At 43.4% G+C, this 21,812-nt stretch overlaps 1 protein-coding gene across 5 annotated transcripts in view; it reads right to left on the reverse strand.

Moving 5' to 3' along the window:
- Positions 1-21,812, reverse strand: part of KIF26B (kinesin family member 26B) — a 412,305-nt gene that overhangs the window by 12,806 nt on the left and 377,687 nt on the right. For all 5 annotated transcript variants that reach the window (XM_077344354.1, XM_077344338.1, XM_077344346.1 and 2 more), the window contains one exon: positions 17,531-20,924. In XM_077344354.1, the coding sequence (XP_077200469.1) occupies positions 17,531-20,924 (3,394 nt within the window). The remainder of the gene's footprint in view (positions 1-17,530; positions 20,925-21,812) is intronic.

Below are 21,812 nucleotides of genomic sequence, written 5' to 3' on the forward strand. Positions count from 1 at the left end.
TACAAATGAAAGTTTGAACCAATCTGTCTCTTGGAAGCTGTATTCTTCAAGCTTGTACCTTTCCTACCATACATACATTTCAGGTTTCTGTTATGTATTAGCAGAAAATGTGTATCTTTTATCAAGATCATGTTATCTGCTGCTTTGACTGATCAGAGCCCTCCTAGGTTCTCACCTTCTGTATTACACCTTGTAAATATGTATTTATGTTGCTCAGTATAATAAATTACAGTGGGGTGGGGTGTTTTTTTTGGATGAAACATATCTTTCCTACTTACAGAGGAACTGGATTTGAAATGTAATCTGTTTTAAATAAGCATTGATTAATGAGCTGCTTATTTAGTCTAGACACAAAACTCCTGCTGCCTCTGAGCCTGCTTCCCCACCCCCCTTCCATTTATCTGATTCCACAGTATAAATCTGAAAGAAATGAATCCACACAGCAGCACTTTAGGGTGAATTCATAATTCTCAGTGTTGAGGAAATACTGTTGAAATATTCAAATTTACCCACTTGGATATGCACAATAGCAAAATGTTCTGTGAGAGACCACTATCCACCAGTCCTCAGCCCCACAGCATCCTGGTCACAAGGACAACCTGAACATTTCATAACAGTCTCATCCCTCTGTCCATCATCCAGATACACTTGAGTAATACACATCAAGCCATAGTGAATCAGCCCTCAGCTGGCAACACAGACGGTGACTGACTCATTTTTATTCATAAAAAGGGAAATGATGGGCAAATGGATTCAGTTGCCTAGCTGACAGTGCAATTCTGAGGAGAGTTATACCCTTCTAAGCCCATTGACTTCAATGCACTGTAATTTTGTTACCGCATGCTGTTTCATATCATTGGTTATGAAAAACCTAACACCTCCCTCCCAAACTTTATTTTACTTTATTATTACTTGAATGGCTACCTCTCCCTACATTGTCCAGCCAGCCAGTTAAGATCTACCTCACCCGCTCTGATGTCTATGCCCCTGCCTTCAAAGGTGAGGCAGGTGGCAGACGGATACAGTGGTACTTTTTTCCAGTAGTGACACTTCATTTATGGACTGCACATTCTGCCCTTGAGTGCTGCTTACACTGCTTTCTCCAAGGGGGGGGGGAGGGATTAAGTTTTAAGTAATACTGTTATCTGGAAACTGTTATTTAAGTGGTCTGTTTTTTATTGATTATGTTTTTATTGTGGGCTAAGCTTTTTTAACGCTGGATTTTAATTAACACCTTAGTACATTTTATTTTGTAAGCTAACTTGTGTACCTTCTAGGAGAGCTCCCTCCATTGGTTTTAATGGGAAATATGTTTCTAGCTCTAGTTTTTTTCCCAAAGCATGTATAAGTCTGCCCCAACCTTAGTTTGCTGCATTTGCAATCTCCAATCAGGCCCCAGTACTGAAAAATGAGCCAGATTGAAGGGAAAAAATGCAAATAAAAGCGCATAGCCTAGGAGGGGAACAATAACAATTTTTTTTTGTTAAAAAATACACACCAATTTATTCATGAGAGATTACCTGTCCCCACTTCATACTGCAACTAATAACAATTGGAGGTGGCAATGTTTGTGTTAGGGACCTCTCTGGCATGAGGAATTTCCCCCCAGGACAGCCTCTCTTTGCTCTTGGGTTTCAGTGCTGCTTCAACATTACTTCAGCAGCAACCCAGAGCTCTCAAGTGGTTGGTGCAAGTTTTAGTCAAATTTGATCTAAGATGAGGGGAATTACCAAAACTCGATTTGCCAGTTCTTGCCACACAGTGATCTGGGGAGCAAACAGGGACAAGCCTGTGTAGAGGGAGAAACATGCGACAGTCTTGGCAGCGTTTTGCCCACCTTAGCATCTGCCTCCTCTCTCCAATTCCTGACTGTGATTTCTTTTTTTTTTAATGGTGCAGTCCAAGTTCCTGTGGGACTGTAAAGCTATGTTCCCCACGTTAAAATAAAATGTTCTCCTCACTGTGCATGGTCATTTTGGGATTGGGCAGCCCAAATACATTCCTGTTTGTGTTTTCTGGCAGTGGAGGGGGGCATGAACAGAGAAAGGGGGGGCGCATGTGATGAAGCAGCCTCCCCTGAACAGCTAGGCGTCCTTGTTCTTTGTTTTTAAACCTTACTGTGAACACACAATCACTCATCGGGGTCCAGTTACCATGGCCAGCCTATCAGAAATCTTCCCAAACATAAATAGAGAATATTACACAAAGAATCCCCAAAAGAGTAGGGAATGTTTCATTGTTGTGGTGTTTCTTCATAGCAATACAGAAGTACACTTAAAAAGAAATTAATTAATTTCGGGGCTCGGGGGGGGGGGAGGAGGAAGTTTGAGTCCTTAATACAACTGCTGTGCAGGGATTGCTGGCTTGCAGTAACTGACAAGCCGAGGAGTACTGAGCAGGAGGTTAGATTAGATAATAATGTCATAATAAAAATACATTTTTATTTTTAAACTCTCAGAGCAGGTAACATCAATAAAATCAACATAACACTCAAAAATTTAAAACAATCATCATACACAAATACCCCCTCTAAAATTTCCAGCCAGGAGAGTCCTCTAATAGGGAGCCAGTCTTCTGATTTCTCCTCCTTTGCCTAACGGTGAGGCCAGCTATTTCGGTGGGTGTTATTGTAGGCTTTGACCATAAGCCCAGTGGAACAGCTCCGTGAAACTCATTTCCTCAGGGCCCTGATCCCTCTTGGGAGCTCTTTCCCATAGACTGGGTCCAGGGCCAAGAAGACTCTGGCCCTGGCCGAAGCCAATTTAACCTTTCTCAGGCTGGGGATCTTGAGCAGATCCTGATCTTAAGAGTGTAACGCTCTTGGGGGATTATAAAGGAAGAGGTGGTCCTGCAGGTATATTGGTTCCAGACCGTTAGCACCAGCACCTTGAATCTAATTCAGCCACCAATCTGGATCCAATGTAGTGGAGCAAGCACTGATGTTGTGTGCTTTCCACTGAGTCCGTCAGGATTTGTGCAGCCACATTGTGAACCAGTTAGATTTCCCAGAGCAGTCTCAAGGGCTGCCCTGTATAGAGCGAGTTGCAGAAGTCTGAATTAGAGGTGACAATTGCATGGATCACTCTGGCTACGTCAGGCTCTAAGAGAATAGGGTGCATGCTGCCTTGTCTGGTGTAGATGAACAAATGCCGGGAAGGCTGTCTTCATGATTTTGGCCTCCATTGACAAGGAGGGGTCCCAAATCACACCCAAGCTCTTGACAGTAAGCGCCAATGTTAATTGCATACCCTGAAGTACTGGGAGATTAATTGCCCATCTCTGTACTTGCTGGCCTAGTCAGAAGACCTCTGTCTTGGCTGGATTCAATTTCAGACCATTCTGCCTGAGCCAATTTGCCATGGTCTCCAGGGACCTGGCCAGATTGTCTGGGTGTGTTGATGGATGGTCATCTATTAACAGGAAAAGCTGGGTGTCATCCAGGCCAAAATGACATTCCAGCCCTGATGACACTTCAACCTAAAACTCTGCATCAGCTGGGTGAGAGGGCACATAAAGATGATGAACAGTATTGGAGAAAGAATTGCTCTGTGAGGGCTCTATGTTAGGACACACTCTCCCTGACTGCCACTCTCTGTACCTGATTTTGGAGAAAGGACTTCAGCCACTTCAAGGCTGTGTCTCTAACTCCTATCCTGACTAGGTTCTGTGTCAATAGTCGACTGTGTCTAACGCTGCTATCAGATTTAATAATAGCAACAGTGCCGACCTGCCTAGGTTCAGTTTCTTACAGAGAACATTCATCAGGATGACCAGAGCCATCTCTACCCCATGGACAGGCCAAAAGCTGGACTGGAAGGGGTCAAGTGCTGAAGTTTCTTCCAAGAATCCCTGGAGGAGTTGTGCCACCACCCACTCAATCACCTTACCCAGGAATGTGATAAGTGACATTGGACAGTAATTAGCCTGGATGACCACTTCCATCTCTGATTCTAAGAAGAATAACCAGGGAAAGGGGAGAGAATATGAAGATTGTCATGAGGATGGAAAGAGAAAGGGGATACAGGGGGAGATAGGATCCCCTGCAAGTTGTGGTTTCTCTACCATGCAACTGGACCAAGTTCAGCAGGCAGCACTGTCAACTGTGTCATAGTTTTCATGGGTAAAGGCTACTAATTGGAGGTAAGGGGTTTGGAGACCAAGTTGTATGAGGAAAGGTTGAGGAAGCTTGGTCTGTTTAGCCGGGAGAAAAGATGACTAAGATGACCATCTTTAAATGAACTGTGATCCCTGCCATATACAAAACTTCACTCGTGCTAGATTTTAATGCACTGTTTCTGTGCCAGTTGTCTGATGCTATTGTACAAGGAGATGATTCTGAGCTGGTTATTGTCCTAGGCACGGGCACTGTAGCGTAGCTGTTTTTTTAAAACTGAATTAGCTCAGTCCTTTTCCCAGCCTTCCCAAAAGAGAATGGGCAGCTCCAGACAGCCAGTAGTGATGGTATTCCTGAGAGCTAATTCTGAGGCCGCCAAGTTAGCAGGTTTTATTTACAAGTAGTCTAACGATGTCCAACCCAATCATGCATGTACCATGGAGCTTTCAACGTGCACAATAGCCCACTGCTGCTTCCTCTATTAAATCATTCCTATATTTGTGAGGTTGAAAGCTCAGTGTTGGAACGTGGAAGTCAAGCGTGTAAAAAATGATTACTTGGATCCTTTTCAGCACAGATTTGCTGCATGAAATGGCCTAGCTGTGACCTGGGAAAATCAATGCTGTTGTTTTTAATGAACAAAACAAAAATGGTTGGGGCCCATTCTCCAGTCTCTGCTTGCCAGTCAACAGTCAAGTGTTCAACAGCCCTAGGCAAAGTTACTCCAGTCCACATCCATTGATTTAAATGGGATCAGATTAAAGTAACTCTGCACAGAACTGCACCGAGAAGGGGTCGCCAGCAGAGAGAGAAATTCATCCATTTCTTTTAAGTACTATGATCATCATGATTGCTCTTATCATCCATTGTGGAGGAAATCCGAAGCGAGCAGGTGAAAAACTGCTTAGTTCAACAGGGAGTTTGTCAAAATTCCAGACACTGAGGTCAAAATCAGAGTCTAGTCCACTTAAGTGCACTGCACTCTGTGTTGCATCATGGGGCTCAGGAACTCAAGCAGGTTACCTACTCAGATACAGCAAGAAGTGGTTCACTTGTTTGACTTATTGTTGATAAGAACTTTTTTTCATTATAGCATATCCTTTGGTATTAGGACTCATAAGGGCCAGCTTGGTATAGTAGTTAAGAGTGGTGGACTCTAATCTGGTGAGCTGGGTTTGATTCTCCACTCCTCCACATTCAGCAAGTTGGGTGACCTTGGGCCAGTCACAGTTCTCTCAGAGCTCTCTGAGCCTCACCTACCTCATGGGGTGTCTGCTGTGGAGAGAGGAAGGGAAAGCGATTGTCAGCAGCTTTGAGACTCCTTTGGGGGGTAAATGTACAAAAAAACAGGAACAATAAAAATAACACTAATGCAATTCTGACAACTTCAGAAGCGCCTTCCCACTTAGTGTGAGGAAAATTTGAGGGCATTTCCACAAATTGAAAAAAATAGTGTTATGCCAGCAAAATGGCATAACACTAAAAATTACCACACCTTCGGCCATTCCTCACCTTCTGGCTCTCTTGCTTTCTTCTGCCGCCTTTTTGCACTTCTTGCACTCCAAATGCCTGCTTGAAATGGCAGAAGAGAGCAATGCACTTCATACGCGACTCTCTTCCGCCTGTCAGTCAAGCCAGGCAGCCAATCACCTTTCTCCATGTTTTAAACAGCCTGTGGTGCCAGCTAATTTTTTTTAAGTAAAACTTCTCAATTGAAACACCTATGCATCTAATGATAGATGGATAGTGCTTTTTATAATGCCATCCCTAATGGAATTATGAGCCTTGAATCTTTTAGAAATTAATGTCATTACCAATTTTTTTTTTCAGGGAGAGGACTTTAGAGAGGCATGCTTTGCGTTTTAACTGCTGGGAATAGTTTTTTTGCTTTGCCTGCATGATTGAACACCTATTTGGTGTTCCATGCAGTTTGCTTTAAAAAAAAACCCCAAAAACCCATTCCCAGGAGAAGGAAGGCAGGTGTGAGGGCGGGAATTGGAGGTGATAGAATTACTTCGGCTCCACACATTTCCTTAGCATGTGGCTTGCTGGTTGCTCTCCTGTAGCTCACGCTTTTTAGGATGGGGCATCCACCTTATACGATTCCGCAGCTAGCGTTTTCAAATGGAGTATGTAGCTATCAGTTTGCTGCTTGGATGCTGGATGTTGGGGACGTTGTGAAAATGTCAAAAATATGGTGCCTGCAGAAGGTGAGCATTTCACTAAATTTATAGGGTGTGGGATGGCCTTAAATATTTGAACCTTTCGGAATGGTGTTTATTTTCAATCCATCACTCAACTGCAGAAGTGACGATTTAAAAGAAAATAAATATAATTATAAATATCTTCATCAGTTCAGCCCAAAGGCCATTAAAGTCTGCTTCTGTCCCTTTTTCTACTCCCTTCTCTAGCCCAAAATGGAATCAACCACTCATCAGCCACATAAAACCATATCACAAAAGGCCATCAGTAGTGGACACAGACACTGCCCTTAGAAGAATTTCAATGTTAATCTGACATAATCCTCTTAGTTTCCAGTTATGGCAGTGCTGTTTGACTTGTACTCTGCTTTCAGCCAACTGTTATTAAGAAGATACAGATTCATCTGCTATTGAAATCTGAGTACAGTAGAGCTTATTTATTATATTTGGCCATCTAATCTCGGGGGGGGGGGGGTAGCAATGCTTAACAACAACAATAACAAAAAGTGTAGCAGTCCAAACATCTGGTATAAAGGTAGTGATGCTCAGGTCCCCTTTAGGCCAATAATTCTATCAAAAATGTTGCGGTGCTTTCAGTGACCCCAGGACTGACAGATACCAGCATTCTCAGAAAGCCCCCACACACTCATGTGCAAAGACTGATTCTGAAACATTTCTTCTCAGAAACATGGGAGAAACCTAAAATGCAAGGGGAAAGACAAACATTATGTCTCATTTTACCACTTCTACACATTTTTTCCTCTCCCTTTATGACAAGGCTTTAAAAACATGCCATTTTTCTTTCTCTTGCTGAGGAAGTTTAAAATCAAGTAAGACTTAGCAGGAATTGTAATTTTTTACAAATGTATGGCTCAAAATATTACAGCAAGAAGCTTTAATTATCCATAGTAAGAGACATTCCAGGAATTCAAAGTCTGGCAACACCTTCATGAGCTCCAGAGGCCTGAAACAGCTGCTTGAAATGACAGGAAATGCTAGTGGTGGATTGATTTTATTCAGGCCGTTTCTTATCCTAGTCATCTTCCACGGAGCTCAAGGTGACATTCTGTCCTCCTCGCAACAGTCCTGAGACAGAAGGTCAGGTTGTTTCTCAGATCACTTTACATGTAGAGAGCTGTAATGCGCAAAGGAGTCCTCTTGCTACCATGGAGCAAGCACATTTATTTGGGATATACTTAAATACATGTGGGATCTAGCCTGTATTCAGATCAACACTTAGAAAAGACAGGGGGGAGGGTAGCTCTGAAACAAAGTGGGTTTTTATTTTATAAAGGGAAAAAGAGACCAAATCAATCTACACAAGGGGAGTGGGGGACAGCAATGAAAATGCCAACCTGTTTTTTAGAATAAAACAAAAAGGTGGTGGTGGTGGGAGGGGGGGGCAAGACATTTAAGCCTGCTCGGGGGGAGGGTTGTCTTCACCAGTGATGAAGCAACATCAGGGGATGAGTCTGATCAGGCAGGGGATAGAGATGGGGAGATGGATCCTTAAGGAGAAAAGTAAGTGACCGATTGAGAAGGTGGGGTAACAGGATGAATCCCAAACTGGCTACAAAAGTGGGCCAATTCTTTATACACATTTGTTGAGACTAAGAAGGGGATGGCATGTTGGTACCAGAATGTGAGAATAACAAAAAGGCAATCTTTCAAAGATAAGCTGACGTGAAAATAAATCCCTTGTCTTTGCTGCAGAGGTGAATTTTCCTTTTTGTATGGAGAGTGTTCCCTTAGGAGATTTGAAAGGTAGATATGGCTGGCTGCTGGTCATGACAGGGGAAGGGCAAGAATATTCCTTTCCAGTCATTGAAATATGGAGGAAATTGCTGGAATTAGTCCACTGTTTATTGCTTTAGAAACCTGGATTGTTAGTTAGGATCAAATGTTCTGGGAACAGACTCCAAGGTCCCTAGGGGAACTGGCTCTTGACTGAGTCCCTCTTAGGGCTGGTGTTGGTATGCCTGATAAAGGTGCTTCCCTGCATTCCTTTTTGCCTTAGCAAAACCCTCTTAACATTTGATACTAATTTAATTCATGCTCCTTCTATCAATCCTAGGCCCAATTTGCACATGCACAGTAAAAAGGAGAACAAGCCATGTAAAAAACAGGGGTCCCCCAGGGGTTAGGGCATATGGGTCACCAAGGCTGAGACCCAATAACACCTGGGGAATTTCATGATTTAGACTGACATCACTCCATCCCTCATATCTTGTGCTGTTTTCTGTCAACACTTCAACATTAGTTGAAGGCAAGTTAAGTTTCCTACAAGCCAAATATGAGGAATGTGGACACAGAAACAGCCACCCATGTAAACTCTTGCGTGGTCCCACACTGTGTTCATGACCTTGATCTCCCTTCCAAGTGAGCTAGTCCAGGTCTTGCCAGCAGGCAGGCAGCCAGAAGCAGATTACATTGAGGCCCACTGGCTGCCTATAACACACTTTTCTCTGGAAACTGACCATCTAGCCCATTCCTGCAAATCCATGATTGTTACTCTCGCTATATTTTGCATGGTTTCAGTTCTGTGGTAATTGCTTTAGGAAAAAGTAGAGGCAAACAAATGAAGAGACAAAAGCTCAGCATGGAAGTATGTGAGATCTTTACAGAGGTGTACAACAAAGGTTGGAAATCTAATTCTCTCTGAACTAGCTTTACAGGCAACAATTAGTCACAGTTTCTGGCATACCAAGAGCCCTTTGATCTGTCCACCTAAAATAGACATAAGTCTGTTCTATAGTCTCAGGGGAAAAGTTTACTTTTAAATCCTCATCCACTTGCAAATAGCATCACTATCATTCTGTGTTCTTCTGAGTCCCCATGATTTATGTGTGTGACACAGACAGGCAAACAGAAAGAAAGAAACAAGAGAGAGAGGGGAGGGGAGGGGAGGGAGAAAGTGTGAGAGAGAGACAGAGAGTGAACAAGAGAGAGCGAGAGAGCTCCTAAACACTGTTTAAACATGTTGTACTTTGCTTGGATTATGTCCAAATCTATTGCATTTCCCCCCATAACCTTCACCTACATCAGTGGTCCCCAACTTTTTTGGGGCTGGGAAAGCGGGGGGGGGGGAGATGGAGGCCTGGGGGGGTGAGGGAGGCGCGCTGGCACATGCAAACCAGCAGGCATGCCTCCCCCCCCGCGACACAGTGCTCGCTGCGCCTGGAGCAATTGGCCGCCTCCTGGCGCAGCGAGCAACGCACTGCGGGGGGGGGAGGCGAGGTCTGCACCTGCGCATTTGCGGGCACTGGCGTACCAGCGGGTGCAAACGCGAAGGCACAGCAGCTCCACGTCTGCACGTTTGCAAACACCCTGCCGGCGTACCGGTGCCTGCGTCTCCCCCCTGCAGCGCAACACTCACTGCTCCAGGAGGCGGCAATCGCTCCTGGTGCAGTGAGCATGCGCCGTGGCGGGAGGGAGGCATGCCTACTGATGCGCCAGCGCCTCCCCCCCCTGCGTCCCAGTACCAAGGCCTCCATGGCCTGGTACCCGGCCGCAGCCTGGTGGTTGAGGAACACCGACCTATATCACTGAAGGCAACAAACTTACTTCTCTACTCCTCTATTATGCCCTCACAACAACCTGTGGAGTAGATTAGGTAGAGAAAGAATGACCCAACACAGTGAGTTTCCTAACTGAGTAGTAGAGACTTGATCCTGCATCTGCCAGGTCCAGAATCGAACACTCTAATCACTAAAACACACAACTGCCTAACTTCTGCTGCATTTCCTGTCACCTTACTCTGCCAAAATTGCTATTCTGTGTTGCACAAGCAAATTACTATCTGACGTGCTATAACTACAGATATAACTTTGGCTACAGTGGGGGTTCTTTACAGGGAACCATACTTTTGCTTCAGAGTAAGTACAATTATTTCCTATCAATATCTCCTGACATCACTAAAATATGTTAGTCTTGCCTCCTCTCTCAGTCAGTCTTGCTACAATCACACCTTCCTGTTTGGTGAGGAAGTGACCATAGTGCCTATTCACTGTTACAGGTCAGAAGTTAATGTGGTACAGTAGGAAACCATGGAATAAAGAGCCATATAGATGCTACACAGTTGAGGGAGAACAGGTTTGCCACAAAAAGACAATTACAACTAAAACCTTCCATTGAGACACTCAAAAAAAGGCAACAGTATTACAAAATGTGTGGTTTAGTTAACAAAGTTCAAGGTCAAAGAGTCAGACACAGCTGAAGGCTAATTCTCTCTCTTTCTTACCTGCCTCCCCTTTGTCTTTCAGAACAATCTTAAAGAGATATATACGTTTGCAGAAGTACTAGGAAACCTATTCTCAACTGAGTGTGCTTGGGGTGCAGATTCTCTCTATTAATAATTCTCATCCAACTTCTTGAAGTATACAATGAAGGGATAATGCAACAATACAAATGTATAACGGGGCAATAGTAATGCATTAAAAGATGTCAGCAATGCTGAATCACATGGTATCATGTCAAGTGACAAAGGGATGCTTTGTTATTTACTGTGGTGAATCCTGCAGCCCACCATGAATTGGCATTTCCCTGGTTTTGCACAATATTGCAGCAGAAGTAGCAACCGATGGAAAAAGGGTTGCCAAGCTGTGGTCAGGGATATGGGGTGGGGGCTACAATGCTGGCTACAGTACGATGTCACTTCTGGTTTTTTAAAAAGTGGCATAAGGAGCCCTAGGATTCACTGGGAACTTATGGATTCACTGGAAACAGATTCCTAAAGCTACCTCAGAAGTGATAAGGGTGGCTTTAGGAATTGTTGGAAATTCTATCATAAAATGCCAATGTCAGCAGGGCTTTCTCTGCCCCGACCAAGGACCTGAAGCCCTACATAGAAAGTTTAGAATTTCTGTTGAACAGAAGCACCAACAAGGCTCAATATATATGTAAAAAGCAGGGGAACAGTTGGTCAGTGGTATGCTTAGGTTTAAACAAATGTGTGTGCATACATATTCAGTATCGTTTTAGGCTAAGAAATGGACAGCTACTTACAACCATATCTGTTTATATTTTAAGATTAGATCATAGAATTTAATCTGGATTAAATGTGAAAGGCAATTTGGCTTTGCTTCCAAACCTGCCATGGATCCTTTGATTCCCACATTTGAAAAATGACACATTAGTACATATAAGAAATAACTAAAAGAAAACAAGATAGTAATATCCAGGTTGATGAGGAGGAAAAGCAGCGGAGATGGATCAGCCTCTCCAATATGTCTACACTTGAAAAGTAATTGTGAAACCTGACAAGACTGCTGGTGGTTTCCTTAAAAAGTCTTTGCAGCCTCTCTTAAAGGGGCTTTCTCTTGATTCATGTTGATCATGCCTGACAGCTAGCATTTCCGTTAATAATAATCATAAATAATCTGGACAAGGTCACCTGGCCTGAAATGAGCATATCTACAGTGCCATATCCATTATAGCAATGTGTATCCATGACAGCAAATCAGGAGGGGTCCAATGCTCCTGACACCGTGCATTAAAATGATATCTAAGAAGAAATGCCTGGGGTTCCTGGCTTAAAAAAAAGAAAAGAAACAGCTATTCATGTTGTCAATCTTTATACATGGCCAAGGATTCAGAAAAGTGGATCTTTTTCTAAAAGGAAACACAGAACTCCTACTTTTCTGATCCACATGTTAATGCTAATAGATTATCCCTTTTGCATTCCAGCTTAATCTTACCCTTGTGCTGCAGTTATTATTTTGTTTTTATGACCCCATAAATCTGTTGACATGTAAAAGATTGTGCTTTCACCAAAACAGAGATACGACTTTATTGCTATGGGAGGGAAATGCAAGTAGAAAACCTTCCGTGAGGAAGTGGTATGCTTTATTAATTAACAAGTAAATGCTCTGTAAGAGGAAAATACCATTTGAACTATTGTTTAAAGCACCAAAATATTTAAATGTGATCTCTTATAAGGTCATCTGGAAACATACACCATCCATTCAAAATGTTGGTCTGCATCAAAAAATATAGAGAAACTTGAACTTGAAATTAAGTGTTGACCTCCTGCTTCCTTTGGACTTATACCTTCTTTGTAGAGTTCTGTGAAGACTGGCTTTACACATTGTGTTAAAGGTCAATGGAGTCAAGCTACATTAGGCTAACAGGGCAACTAATTCCCAAAGTGCCTATGTGCTGGAAGAGAGCTCAATGGTCAAGCCATTCAAACACCTGTCAGGATCAGGTCAGAAATAAAACTAGAGTGTGCTGGCCTATGAAACTGCATAAAGTATCGGGGGGGGCACAAAAGTAGAAACTGGACCACGCAAAAAATTGATGGGGTTGTCTGCTACATTAATAGAACAATGGACAAACGACTGCCAGAAGCCATCATAGCTACAGTGTTCAATCCCAGCAGTTTACCCTTTTGGAGATATGTTAACTTAACCTTCTAAATCAATCAAAGCACACAGGGTGGAGTTTCCTATCTCCTGAAATTATAGGAAACTAGGGACTCAGCACTAGGGATGTGTACCAAGAAAAAAAATCAGTTTGGGGGTATGGCTAAAGATGTTGTCCTGAGGGGATTGCAGTGCAATCACTAGAGCCTGACAGGGGCCAATTGGCAGAAAAGAGGAGGGGTACGCAAATCCCACCTCACCTTTTCTACCCAGGAAGTCCTAGTGAACTCTTGGGGCCGTCTCCAATCCTTTAGGGAGTTTATCTCCCCGGATTACAGGCTGTCAGCATTTCAGGGCAAGAGGACGACCGCCATATTCTATCTTGGACTATTTTTCTTTCTCTCTCAAAAGAAACTGCTTTAACCCTCCTCTACAATTTATTTACTGCAAGTGAACGCTGCAAGTGGAGGACAGCATCTGGCAGTCTCAACAAAAGCCATTAATCAACGCTTCAATAAATCAGCAAGTATTCTCTCTGTCCTAGGCTCTTTTCGCCTATCTCTTTCCCTCCCCCTCGTTCTGCCTGAGTAGCCACCTCGATTCGGGGCAGACTAATTTTCTTAAGTAGAAGAAGAGGACTTAGATTAATTAACAATAGCTTTTATTGCAATTGTTTTGGTTTCCGGAGATAAGAGATAAGAGCCGTGACTGGGAAGATCCCACGAAAACTCTGCTCCAGGACGAGACTATTGGCTTCACTGACTTCAAAACATCATCTACTAGTGCCAGGAAATCTTGATGTGCGACCAGCTCTTAAAGGACACCCTGTTTGGCTATACTAAATTCAACTTGCTGACCTCTACTGGCTATTTGCAAAATTGTCTGAGATTGGTTGCTGACTTATATGCCTAAAACATGTCTATGTTAAAAAGAATGGCCCATTTAATAGAGAAACAAACCCAAGATTTGAAAGCATTTACAGAAGGTTTACAGAAGCATTTACAAGGGACCAAGCCCTATGAAGATAGGTTGAGGGACTTGGGAATGTTCAGCCTGGAGAAAAGGAGGTTGAGAGGGGACATGATAGCCCTCTTTAAGTATTTGAAAGGTTGTTATTTGGAGGAGGGCAGGATTCTGTTCCCATTGGCTGGAGAGGAAAGGACACGCAGTAATGGGTTTTAAACTAAAAGTACAACGATATAGGCTAGATATCAGGAAAAAAATTCACAGTCAGAGTAGTTCAGCAGTGGAATAGGCTGCCTAAGGAGGTGGTAAGCTCCCCCTCACTGGCAGTCTTCAAGCAAAGGTTGGATACACACTTTTCTTGGATGCTTTAGGATGCTTTGGAATGATCCTGCATTGAGCAGGGGGTTGGACTAGATGGCCTGTATGGCCCCTTCCAACTCTATGACTCTATGATTCTAAGGTTTACTTAAGAATGTTTTCAAGGAGATCCAAGAAGGCAAGGAAGAAGTTTCTAACAGGAATGATGGATCAATAACAGTGGTTGATGACAGCACTAAACAAGATGGGAAATCATCAGCAGAAGAGAAATCTGAAATTTTGGAGATGGAAAAGGGGATGTCGGAGCCTCGCAGCCCAGATAAGGTCACCCTTCTTAAAAAGGCATACAGCCATTTCAAAGTAACAGTACAACCAAAAGATACATGTATCTGTTTTGAAAATAATCGATTTAAAGGAGCTTCTCAGGAAAAAAACTGTATTGATATCGGAGTCCAGGAGGTGCAACTGTCTCAAGATTCATTGGTGAATATTCTGCACTTTCTATGCCAAAGTCTTACTGGACAGAATATAAGGCTATGGGAACAACAAGATGCAGCAAGCCTCGATTTGAAACCCTCTTAAGAAGACTGGGGAAGGGAAAGGAGAAGCAATGTTTAAAATCTTTTTTTTATTCTTCTTCTGTACACTTTTAAGGCAATATAATTGTAAGTGCTGGAAATGTCCTGATAAAGTGGGGTTTTTCCCCATTTTTTCTTCTTTATTAGTGTATTGTTATAGGGCCAAAGTTCATACTGTTCTACAAGAAATGTTCAATGTTAAGCATTTAATTCAAATCTGAAAATATGGTGTTGAATATCTGTCAGGATGGCTCTTAGACTGTGTCAAGTATAAATTGTTTTATAGGTGTTATGTGACACCAAAAGTGACTGTTAAAATTGCTAAAAACTATGTTAACAAATGTTGGAAATGTGATAACAAAGTAGGCTTCTTTTCTTAAATGTGGTGGAAATATGAAAAAGCTTATAAGTTTTGGGCAAAAGTTCATACCATAGTGTAGTTAATGTGGGGTCTTAGATTTCCTATGTAAGCTGAATCTGGATTATTAAGTATATCTCCGCAGTGCCTCCCAGCCTAAACTCAAAGCTTAACTAAAAGGAGGCACTTAATGGAGACGGTGTAAGTGTAACAAATGAAGACTATATTTTACTGTTCTTTGTATTAACAACTTATACTGTCTCATTTCTATATTTCTATCTTTATGAAAAAAAATATATAAAAATCCGTATGTTTAGATTCAGACCCTATGAATTCAGATATACCCAAATCAGCCAAATCTGACTATCAGTATAGGGATTCGGATTCAGGTGATTTGAGTACAGCTGACTTGATTCAGTCTCACCCTGACAAACTGCTGACCTACCAGACAAGCCTCTTTCTGTGGATCAGCTTTTTGGAACATTTAAATGCCTCCCCCCAACACAGAATCTGACAAACAGATCAGTTGTTTGTTGGGCTCTGTGCTGGGGGGGAGGCATTTAAACAGTGCAGAGCTGACAAACCACTGACTGTCAGTGGTTTGTCTAAAGAGGAGAAGCAGGCTTGGGTAGAGCATCTGTTTGTCTGGCTCTGACCTAAGGGGGAGAGGCACACTGGGGCTCTTTGGTGGGGTCTTTCTCCCCAGCAGACACCATCAGAGACTGTGCAGAGCCCACTCTCCACAGCTTCAGAGGGGTCTGCTAGGGAGACATTTAAAGACCATGCCAAACAGCTGATCCTCAAGATTAGCTGTGTGGTGGGGTCTTGCTGAGTCAGCCAAATCAAGCCTGAATTGCTTTTGCCATCTTGATTTGGCTCATTTAAACTAATGGGATGTACGATTTGGCTCAGATAAGCTTGAAAAATACTCAAATCAGTATTGATTTGAGTATTTGGGGGCTTAACTGAGATGAATTGCACATCCCTACATATTCCTTCCTTCCACTTGCATACTCTTTGTACTGAGGCTAAACAAGCATTTTACCACACACCGTCATCTTATGGAGACAGAGGTTTTTTTAAGATATAGGGTGCTTGGAACAAAAGTCCTCAGTTCCACAATGAAGCCTCAGCAGGAACCCCCAAATGTAGCTGTGCACCTTGTGCTCTCTCTCCTTCTGTCTGTCTCTACCTATGTAATCCCATGGAGACCATAATACTTTAGTGCCTGGATCATGCACTGAAGGAGTTCATTCATATATCCACTGAGGCCACTTCCACACGAGGGATTTGGCTGGCCTCACTGCCTGTTTGTGTGTGGGGTTAATTCCCATTTTCTGACAGAATCAGGCTTGGTCCAGTATGGTCCAAGGCCTGACCTGACTCAGGGCCTCAGTTGTACAACTGAATGCAGATAAATCCACATTCCCTTTTTTGCTCTGGGTTATAACGGGGCATATGTTGGACCTGGGCAGGCTAGAAGCAGAAAATCCAGGCCATCCTCAGTTGGGCATTGCTCCCCGCTCCCCCTCACTTCTATCCTCAAATCTGCCCACAACCTCCCGTGGCTTTTTTTTAAAGGGCTAGAATTGTGTTACAAAGCAATTTGAGTATAATGACCCCCCCAGTTCCTTTTCCTCCCCTTTCCTACGATATATACACATACATAATAGCATGGTACAATACAGTAGGAGGAACAAAGACATACCGTGCAGGCGAGCCCCAGAGTGACACGCCTCTTCACTGAGCCAAGGCTGCACAGCACACCTTTGTTCGCCAATCTAAGGATGTGAGGGCATGCTCCCCTCCCCTCCCCTCCACTAGACTCTATCCCAAATCTCCAGGAATTTCCCAACCTGGAGTTGGCAGCCCTACAGTATACAATGTCATGGAGCTGTAAGGCTAAAAGGGATAATCTCCATATGTCCTGCCCCAAACGGCTAGGAGATTTGTGATAAATAAGTAAGACAGAGGTAAAACTGATTCTCAAGAGCCATTTTGGGGGGGTGAAAAAACTTCCAGTGATCAGAACAAATATAGACAGTATATATATAGACAGCATCTAAAAGGATGCTGAGCAGCACTGGATAGATAGTTCGACAATTCAGAATGACTGCAGAACCGTGAATGATTAAATATTGTCCTCCTTCTGCTCAGAAATGGTCAGAGCTTTCACTTTTTGTAAAGAATAAAGAAAGCTACAATGAAGCAGTAATTTCCACTGAGAAAGGATAAATTGTACAAACACAGGTAGTAGGATGGGCTATACAAATGCATTTACAAAAGAAATGTAATAATCATGGTTTAATTCAACTGTTGGCATAAATTTCTTCAAGAGGTCTGCCTGAAGAAAAGGTAAATAAGCCTCACCAGTTGTGGACATGCATTAGTTAGTTTCTTATTCCAAGATATTATGAGCACAATCCTATCAAATTAAGTATCCATAGAAAAACATTTGCTGAAAAGGAATGAATAAGCATTAATAGAGGGCCAAAATTAAGCACTTTTAGTAAAGGTACCATGTACATATCCTTCCAATAAAAAGACTTTCCTGCTCTCTGCAAACCTTACTTTTTCTAAAACTTAGCTAGCATTTCTCAGTGTTACTTGGTTTAGATGCAACAAAGACATACCTGTGTTTGGACGCTTCTTTGGATTTTTGAGACTTCGGCACCGTCCACTGACAGAGCTACTGTTCTCACTCATAGAGTCTTGTGCAGAGGAAGCACTCCCTGTAGCTTCACTGTCCCTCATCATGCTTTCATACCCACTGCTTCCTCCACTATGGTAGAACAAGGCTGTTTTCCCCATGGCAGGGGGCAGTTCCCCACTCAGGACACTGCTGTTATCACTTCCGTGACCACTACTACAACGGTGAGGCTTTCTAGGTGGAGTGATCTTGCTGTAGGGTGAAGGCAGCAGGTGAACAGGCGGCTTCTCATCTCCGTGTATCCCACCACGTTCATCAGTATCTGAATTCCTGCGTAATTGCAAGCCTCTGGGGCCTGTGCTTCCTTGCAGGAGTTCTGAAATCCTCCCATTGACAGCTCGGAGGGGCAGTTTTGAAGAAAGACCGGTGCCCCTGTTCCTGCTGAGAGACTGAGTCGACCAGGACAAGTTCTTCCCATTTGGAGGCAAACTTGAACTCTGCCCCACAGACTGAGGAAGGGACTTAGTAGAAAAGCTAAGTGTTTTGGTGGTTGAGGCAGCCAGGCTTCGGGCCTTTGGACTGGCTAAAAGGAGCTTGCTTACTGCAGAGATCTTTGACTGACTGGCTTTTGGAGAGGCACCTGCAGACTGAGAAATGCCTGAGTTTGTTGGTGAGGACATCAAACTACGACTGAGATTCCGGCCAACTCTAGGCATTGTGGTATCTTTCCCAGGACTCATCTTGGAGTTGACAGATGCCAGACTCTCTGCCCTTTCCAATGACAGGCACTCATAGTGGCTCCCACTAGACCTTCCTAGGGAATTGGTTCTGCTAGCCAGCTGTTCCAGTTTGGCACTAAAGAGTTTACTGCTACTGTTACTGTTACTACTCTCTGTACTGGAGCCCTTTTGTTTCCCATTCAGTTCATCAGGAAAACAAGGCAGAAAAGATGCTGGCTGGTTGGAAGGGCTTCCCATGCAAACACCGTGCTGAGGGCTGGCCCTATTTTTCTGATCCAAGCTAGATTTTCTTACAGGAGGCAAGGGAGGTGTTCCTTTTGGACGTGTCAGGGTACAATGCTTGGGGGAAGCAATCCTTTGTTCCAGGCTAGCTTTCGAAGACTGAGAGCTCATGGTCTTGTTCTCCTCAACGAAATGATAGGGAACCCCTTCCAGATCCTCTGGCTTGCTGCTCTTCTGAAAACCCTGTGTGAGACTGCTGCTCTTCATGTTCTCAGTGGAATGAAATGGGCTCGTGACTGTAGAATTCTGTAGTCCTGTTTCACACCCATCAACAACCCTCTTCAGAGTTTCAGATCCTGGGGAGCTAGAGATCTCTCCACTGCTGCTACTAAACCTGTCTTCTGGGTTCTGCTTATTATTCTGGTCAAGTACAGCCTCAGACCTGGGCCCTACACTGTTGTTTTCTTTCTTCACATTGTCATCTCTCTTTAGCCAAGGATCTTCAAATTTTATTTCTTTTCTTACACTGGATTCCTTCACCTCTTGTGGATGTGCCATTTTTGCTGGTAAAGATGCTACTGATATGGTCTCATGAGTTTCTTGAGCCTTAAAGGGATTAATGGCAATACATGGATAGACAGTGATGTTGGTCTTCATTGGAATAAAACCTTCACAACTGCTTAGGCTTGTGGTATTTGAAACAGTGACTGTAGTTTTTCCGAGTGTTGATATTTTGCAACCTTTGATGGGTGACATTTTACTAATACTTTCCTCAACCCTTTCTGGAAGTACAAACATATTCTCCGCCACTGGCTTTTGCTTATCATTTGCGCAGGTCACACTGCTGCTCTGTACAGTCTTTGCTAGCTCCGCCATAGGTGCTTCCGCCATGGCTTCCCCATGCCCATAGCATGACTGTGCTACGAAACTGTGGCATGATTGTTCTCCATCACTTCCGGTGCTCATTTCACTGAGCCACGAGCTAATAGATGAGCGCCGGCTTTCAGCCTCTTCAGCTTTCTCATCCAGTCCCATTTTTGGAAGAGGCAGAAACTGGGTGATGCTGACCTCAGAAACAGGAGCTGTACTGGTGTAGCATTCTAGATCTTCACTAATGCTGCTGATAATGCTAACGGGCCTAGATCCAGAGGCCAAAGCCTGCACCGAGCAGTCACTGTTAAAGCTGATGATACTCGTTGGTCGCCCATTCTCTAGAACCCCACTAATGGTCAGCTCTTCAACCAGAGTGAAGACCAACTCATCTTCCCCATTCAGTTCTAACGGCTGTTGCACTGTGAACATGGTGGTGCTCAAAATCTCTTTCTTTGATTTGGGAGAAAGAGACTGTGGCTTCTGTTCTTCCTCATCCATTGACTCTCCAAAATCACCACTGCTGGCAGACACTGACTTCTTTATAATCTGAGGGCTCATTCCAATGGGAGGAGTTCGGATCTCTGGCTGCATGAGAGATTCACTGGACACCATACCAGAGTCCTTACTTAGTGATGATGGTGGAGGTGCAGGGTTGGGTAAAACACCTTTCTGGGTATACACTTTGCATCTCTGAGAAGGAGAGGTTGGCGGCTTGTACTCAGATGTCTTGGAGAGACTTGCAATGCCAAGACGTGGTGAACCCATTGGCCTAGGCTTGCCTTCTACAAATCCACAGGTGTTAAGACTTTCTCGGCTGCTTTGCAGGTCTGCACAGTATGCCTGTTGGGAGGAGGAAACCTGGCTACTAGGACTGCCTGTCACACTTCGAGGAGAGGAAGGAGTGGAAATATCATTAAGTACCCCAGTGTGAACAGGAGAGTGATTTCCCTGAATTTTGCTGGTTGTGGCATTGAGATTTTCCCTGGCCTCTTTATCAGGATGTTGAGAGTCTGCGATACCATCTTCCTTGTCCAGCTCTGACACATGACTGGGCTCTGCCACTTGGCTAGACAAAGGGCACTTGGTCATTTGGTCTGAGCTAAACTGTGCAGGGAGTTCTTCAAAAGGGAATTTATCTGTCTCTTCACTGCCATCAATGCAGTCTAGCCTCTCCTGAAGCTCTGCAAAGGTATTGCACTTCAAACAGTCTCTCTCAGAGGTGCTGGTGGCTGTTTCACTCATTTCCTCCAGCTTGCCTTCATTTTTGGTTTTCTGAAGGACAGGAACTATAGGAACAAAATCAGGGGGGCCTTCATTATCTGTCAGTTCCTTGTCGGAGAGGGCTGTGCCATTGGGGCCAACATAAATTACTGTGTCACACGACTGTTCACTGCTAGAAGAATAATCTGGATCACTTGATAAGTGAAGAATAGGGAAGTCTGGATCAACCACATTTCGAGAATGGAAAGGTCTCAGCTGGGTTGGCCTCCGCATTCTCCCTTCTTCACAAGAACTTTCTCCTCCAGAAGAGCTGGATGTGTACTACGAATGGAAAGAGAAATTCAATGTCAGTTCTGCAACTGGGATACAATCCTAATGGACACTGAATAATAATGATACATGTGGTGGCTACTGGAAAGGTTTCATACTGCTGCTCCATTGCATCCATCCATTCAACATGGATTTAGTTGTTTTCTCTATACTAGTGACTTGGGGTGAGATTAAGAAAATCACCAAGCCCTCATGATAAACTGTTCCACTATGTTACCTACTGGATAGATTCAAATGAGGAGCCATGTTGGTCTGAAGTAGCACAATAAAATCAGAGTCCAGGAGCACCTTTAAGTAGCACCTGCAAGCACTCGAAAGCTCACGCCTTGAATAAATCTTTGTTGGTCTTAAAGGTGCTACTGGACTCTGATTTTATTATGTTACCTACTGTTACTGTTGTATCATTACTGTTATAAATATTGAATTACCTGTATCGTTCTTGTTTTATGTAAACTGCCCTGAACCTTTGAGGACGGCAGTATATAAATATAATAAACAAACAAACGAATGAATGAATAGATAGTTGCACAAGACTGCCTTAGCATTTTAAGCAGCTGCAGTAGTTCTGATGCAACTACCACATCAGTTTGCTTGTTCTTGAACACTTGGGACTCAACAGCATTAAAGTGGTTAAAAATGTATTCTAAAGTATATGGTTCTATCATACATTTTAACTGTACATTTTTTTACTCCCTTGTAGTACATGACCTACGACTTCAGCAAGGCATCACAGTTCCTGCCAGAGGTCAGTGCAGGTCTCCCAGATGATATTCACTGTCAATTCATTTACTGTCTGATTTGCATGGTTCCTCAATAGTATTCATGTTTGAATAAAGTAGTCAGTGGTATAGTGCCTACAGAATTTCAAAACTGTGTGAT

Source organism: Paroedura picta, chromosome 1 (genome assembly GCF_049243985.1).
Source record: "Paroedura picta isolate Pp20150507F chromosome 1, Ppicta_v3.0, whole genome shotgun sequence".
NCBI lineage: Eukaryota > Metazoa > Chordata > Lepidosauria > Squamata > Gekkonidae > Paroedura > Paroedura picta.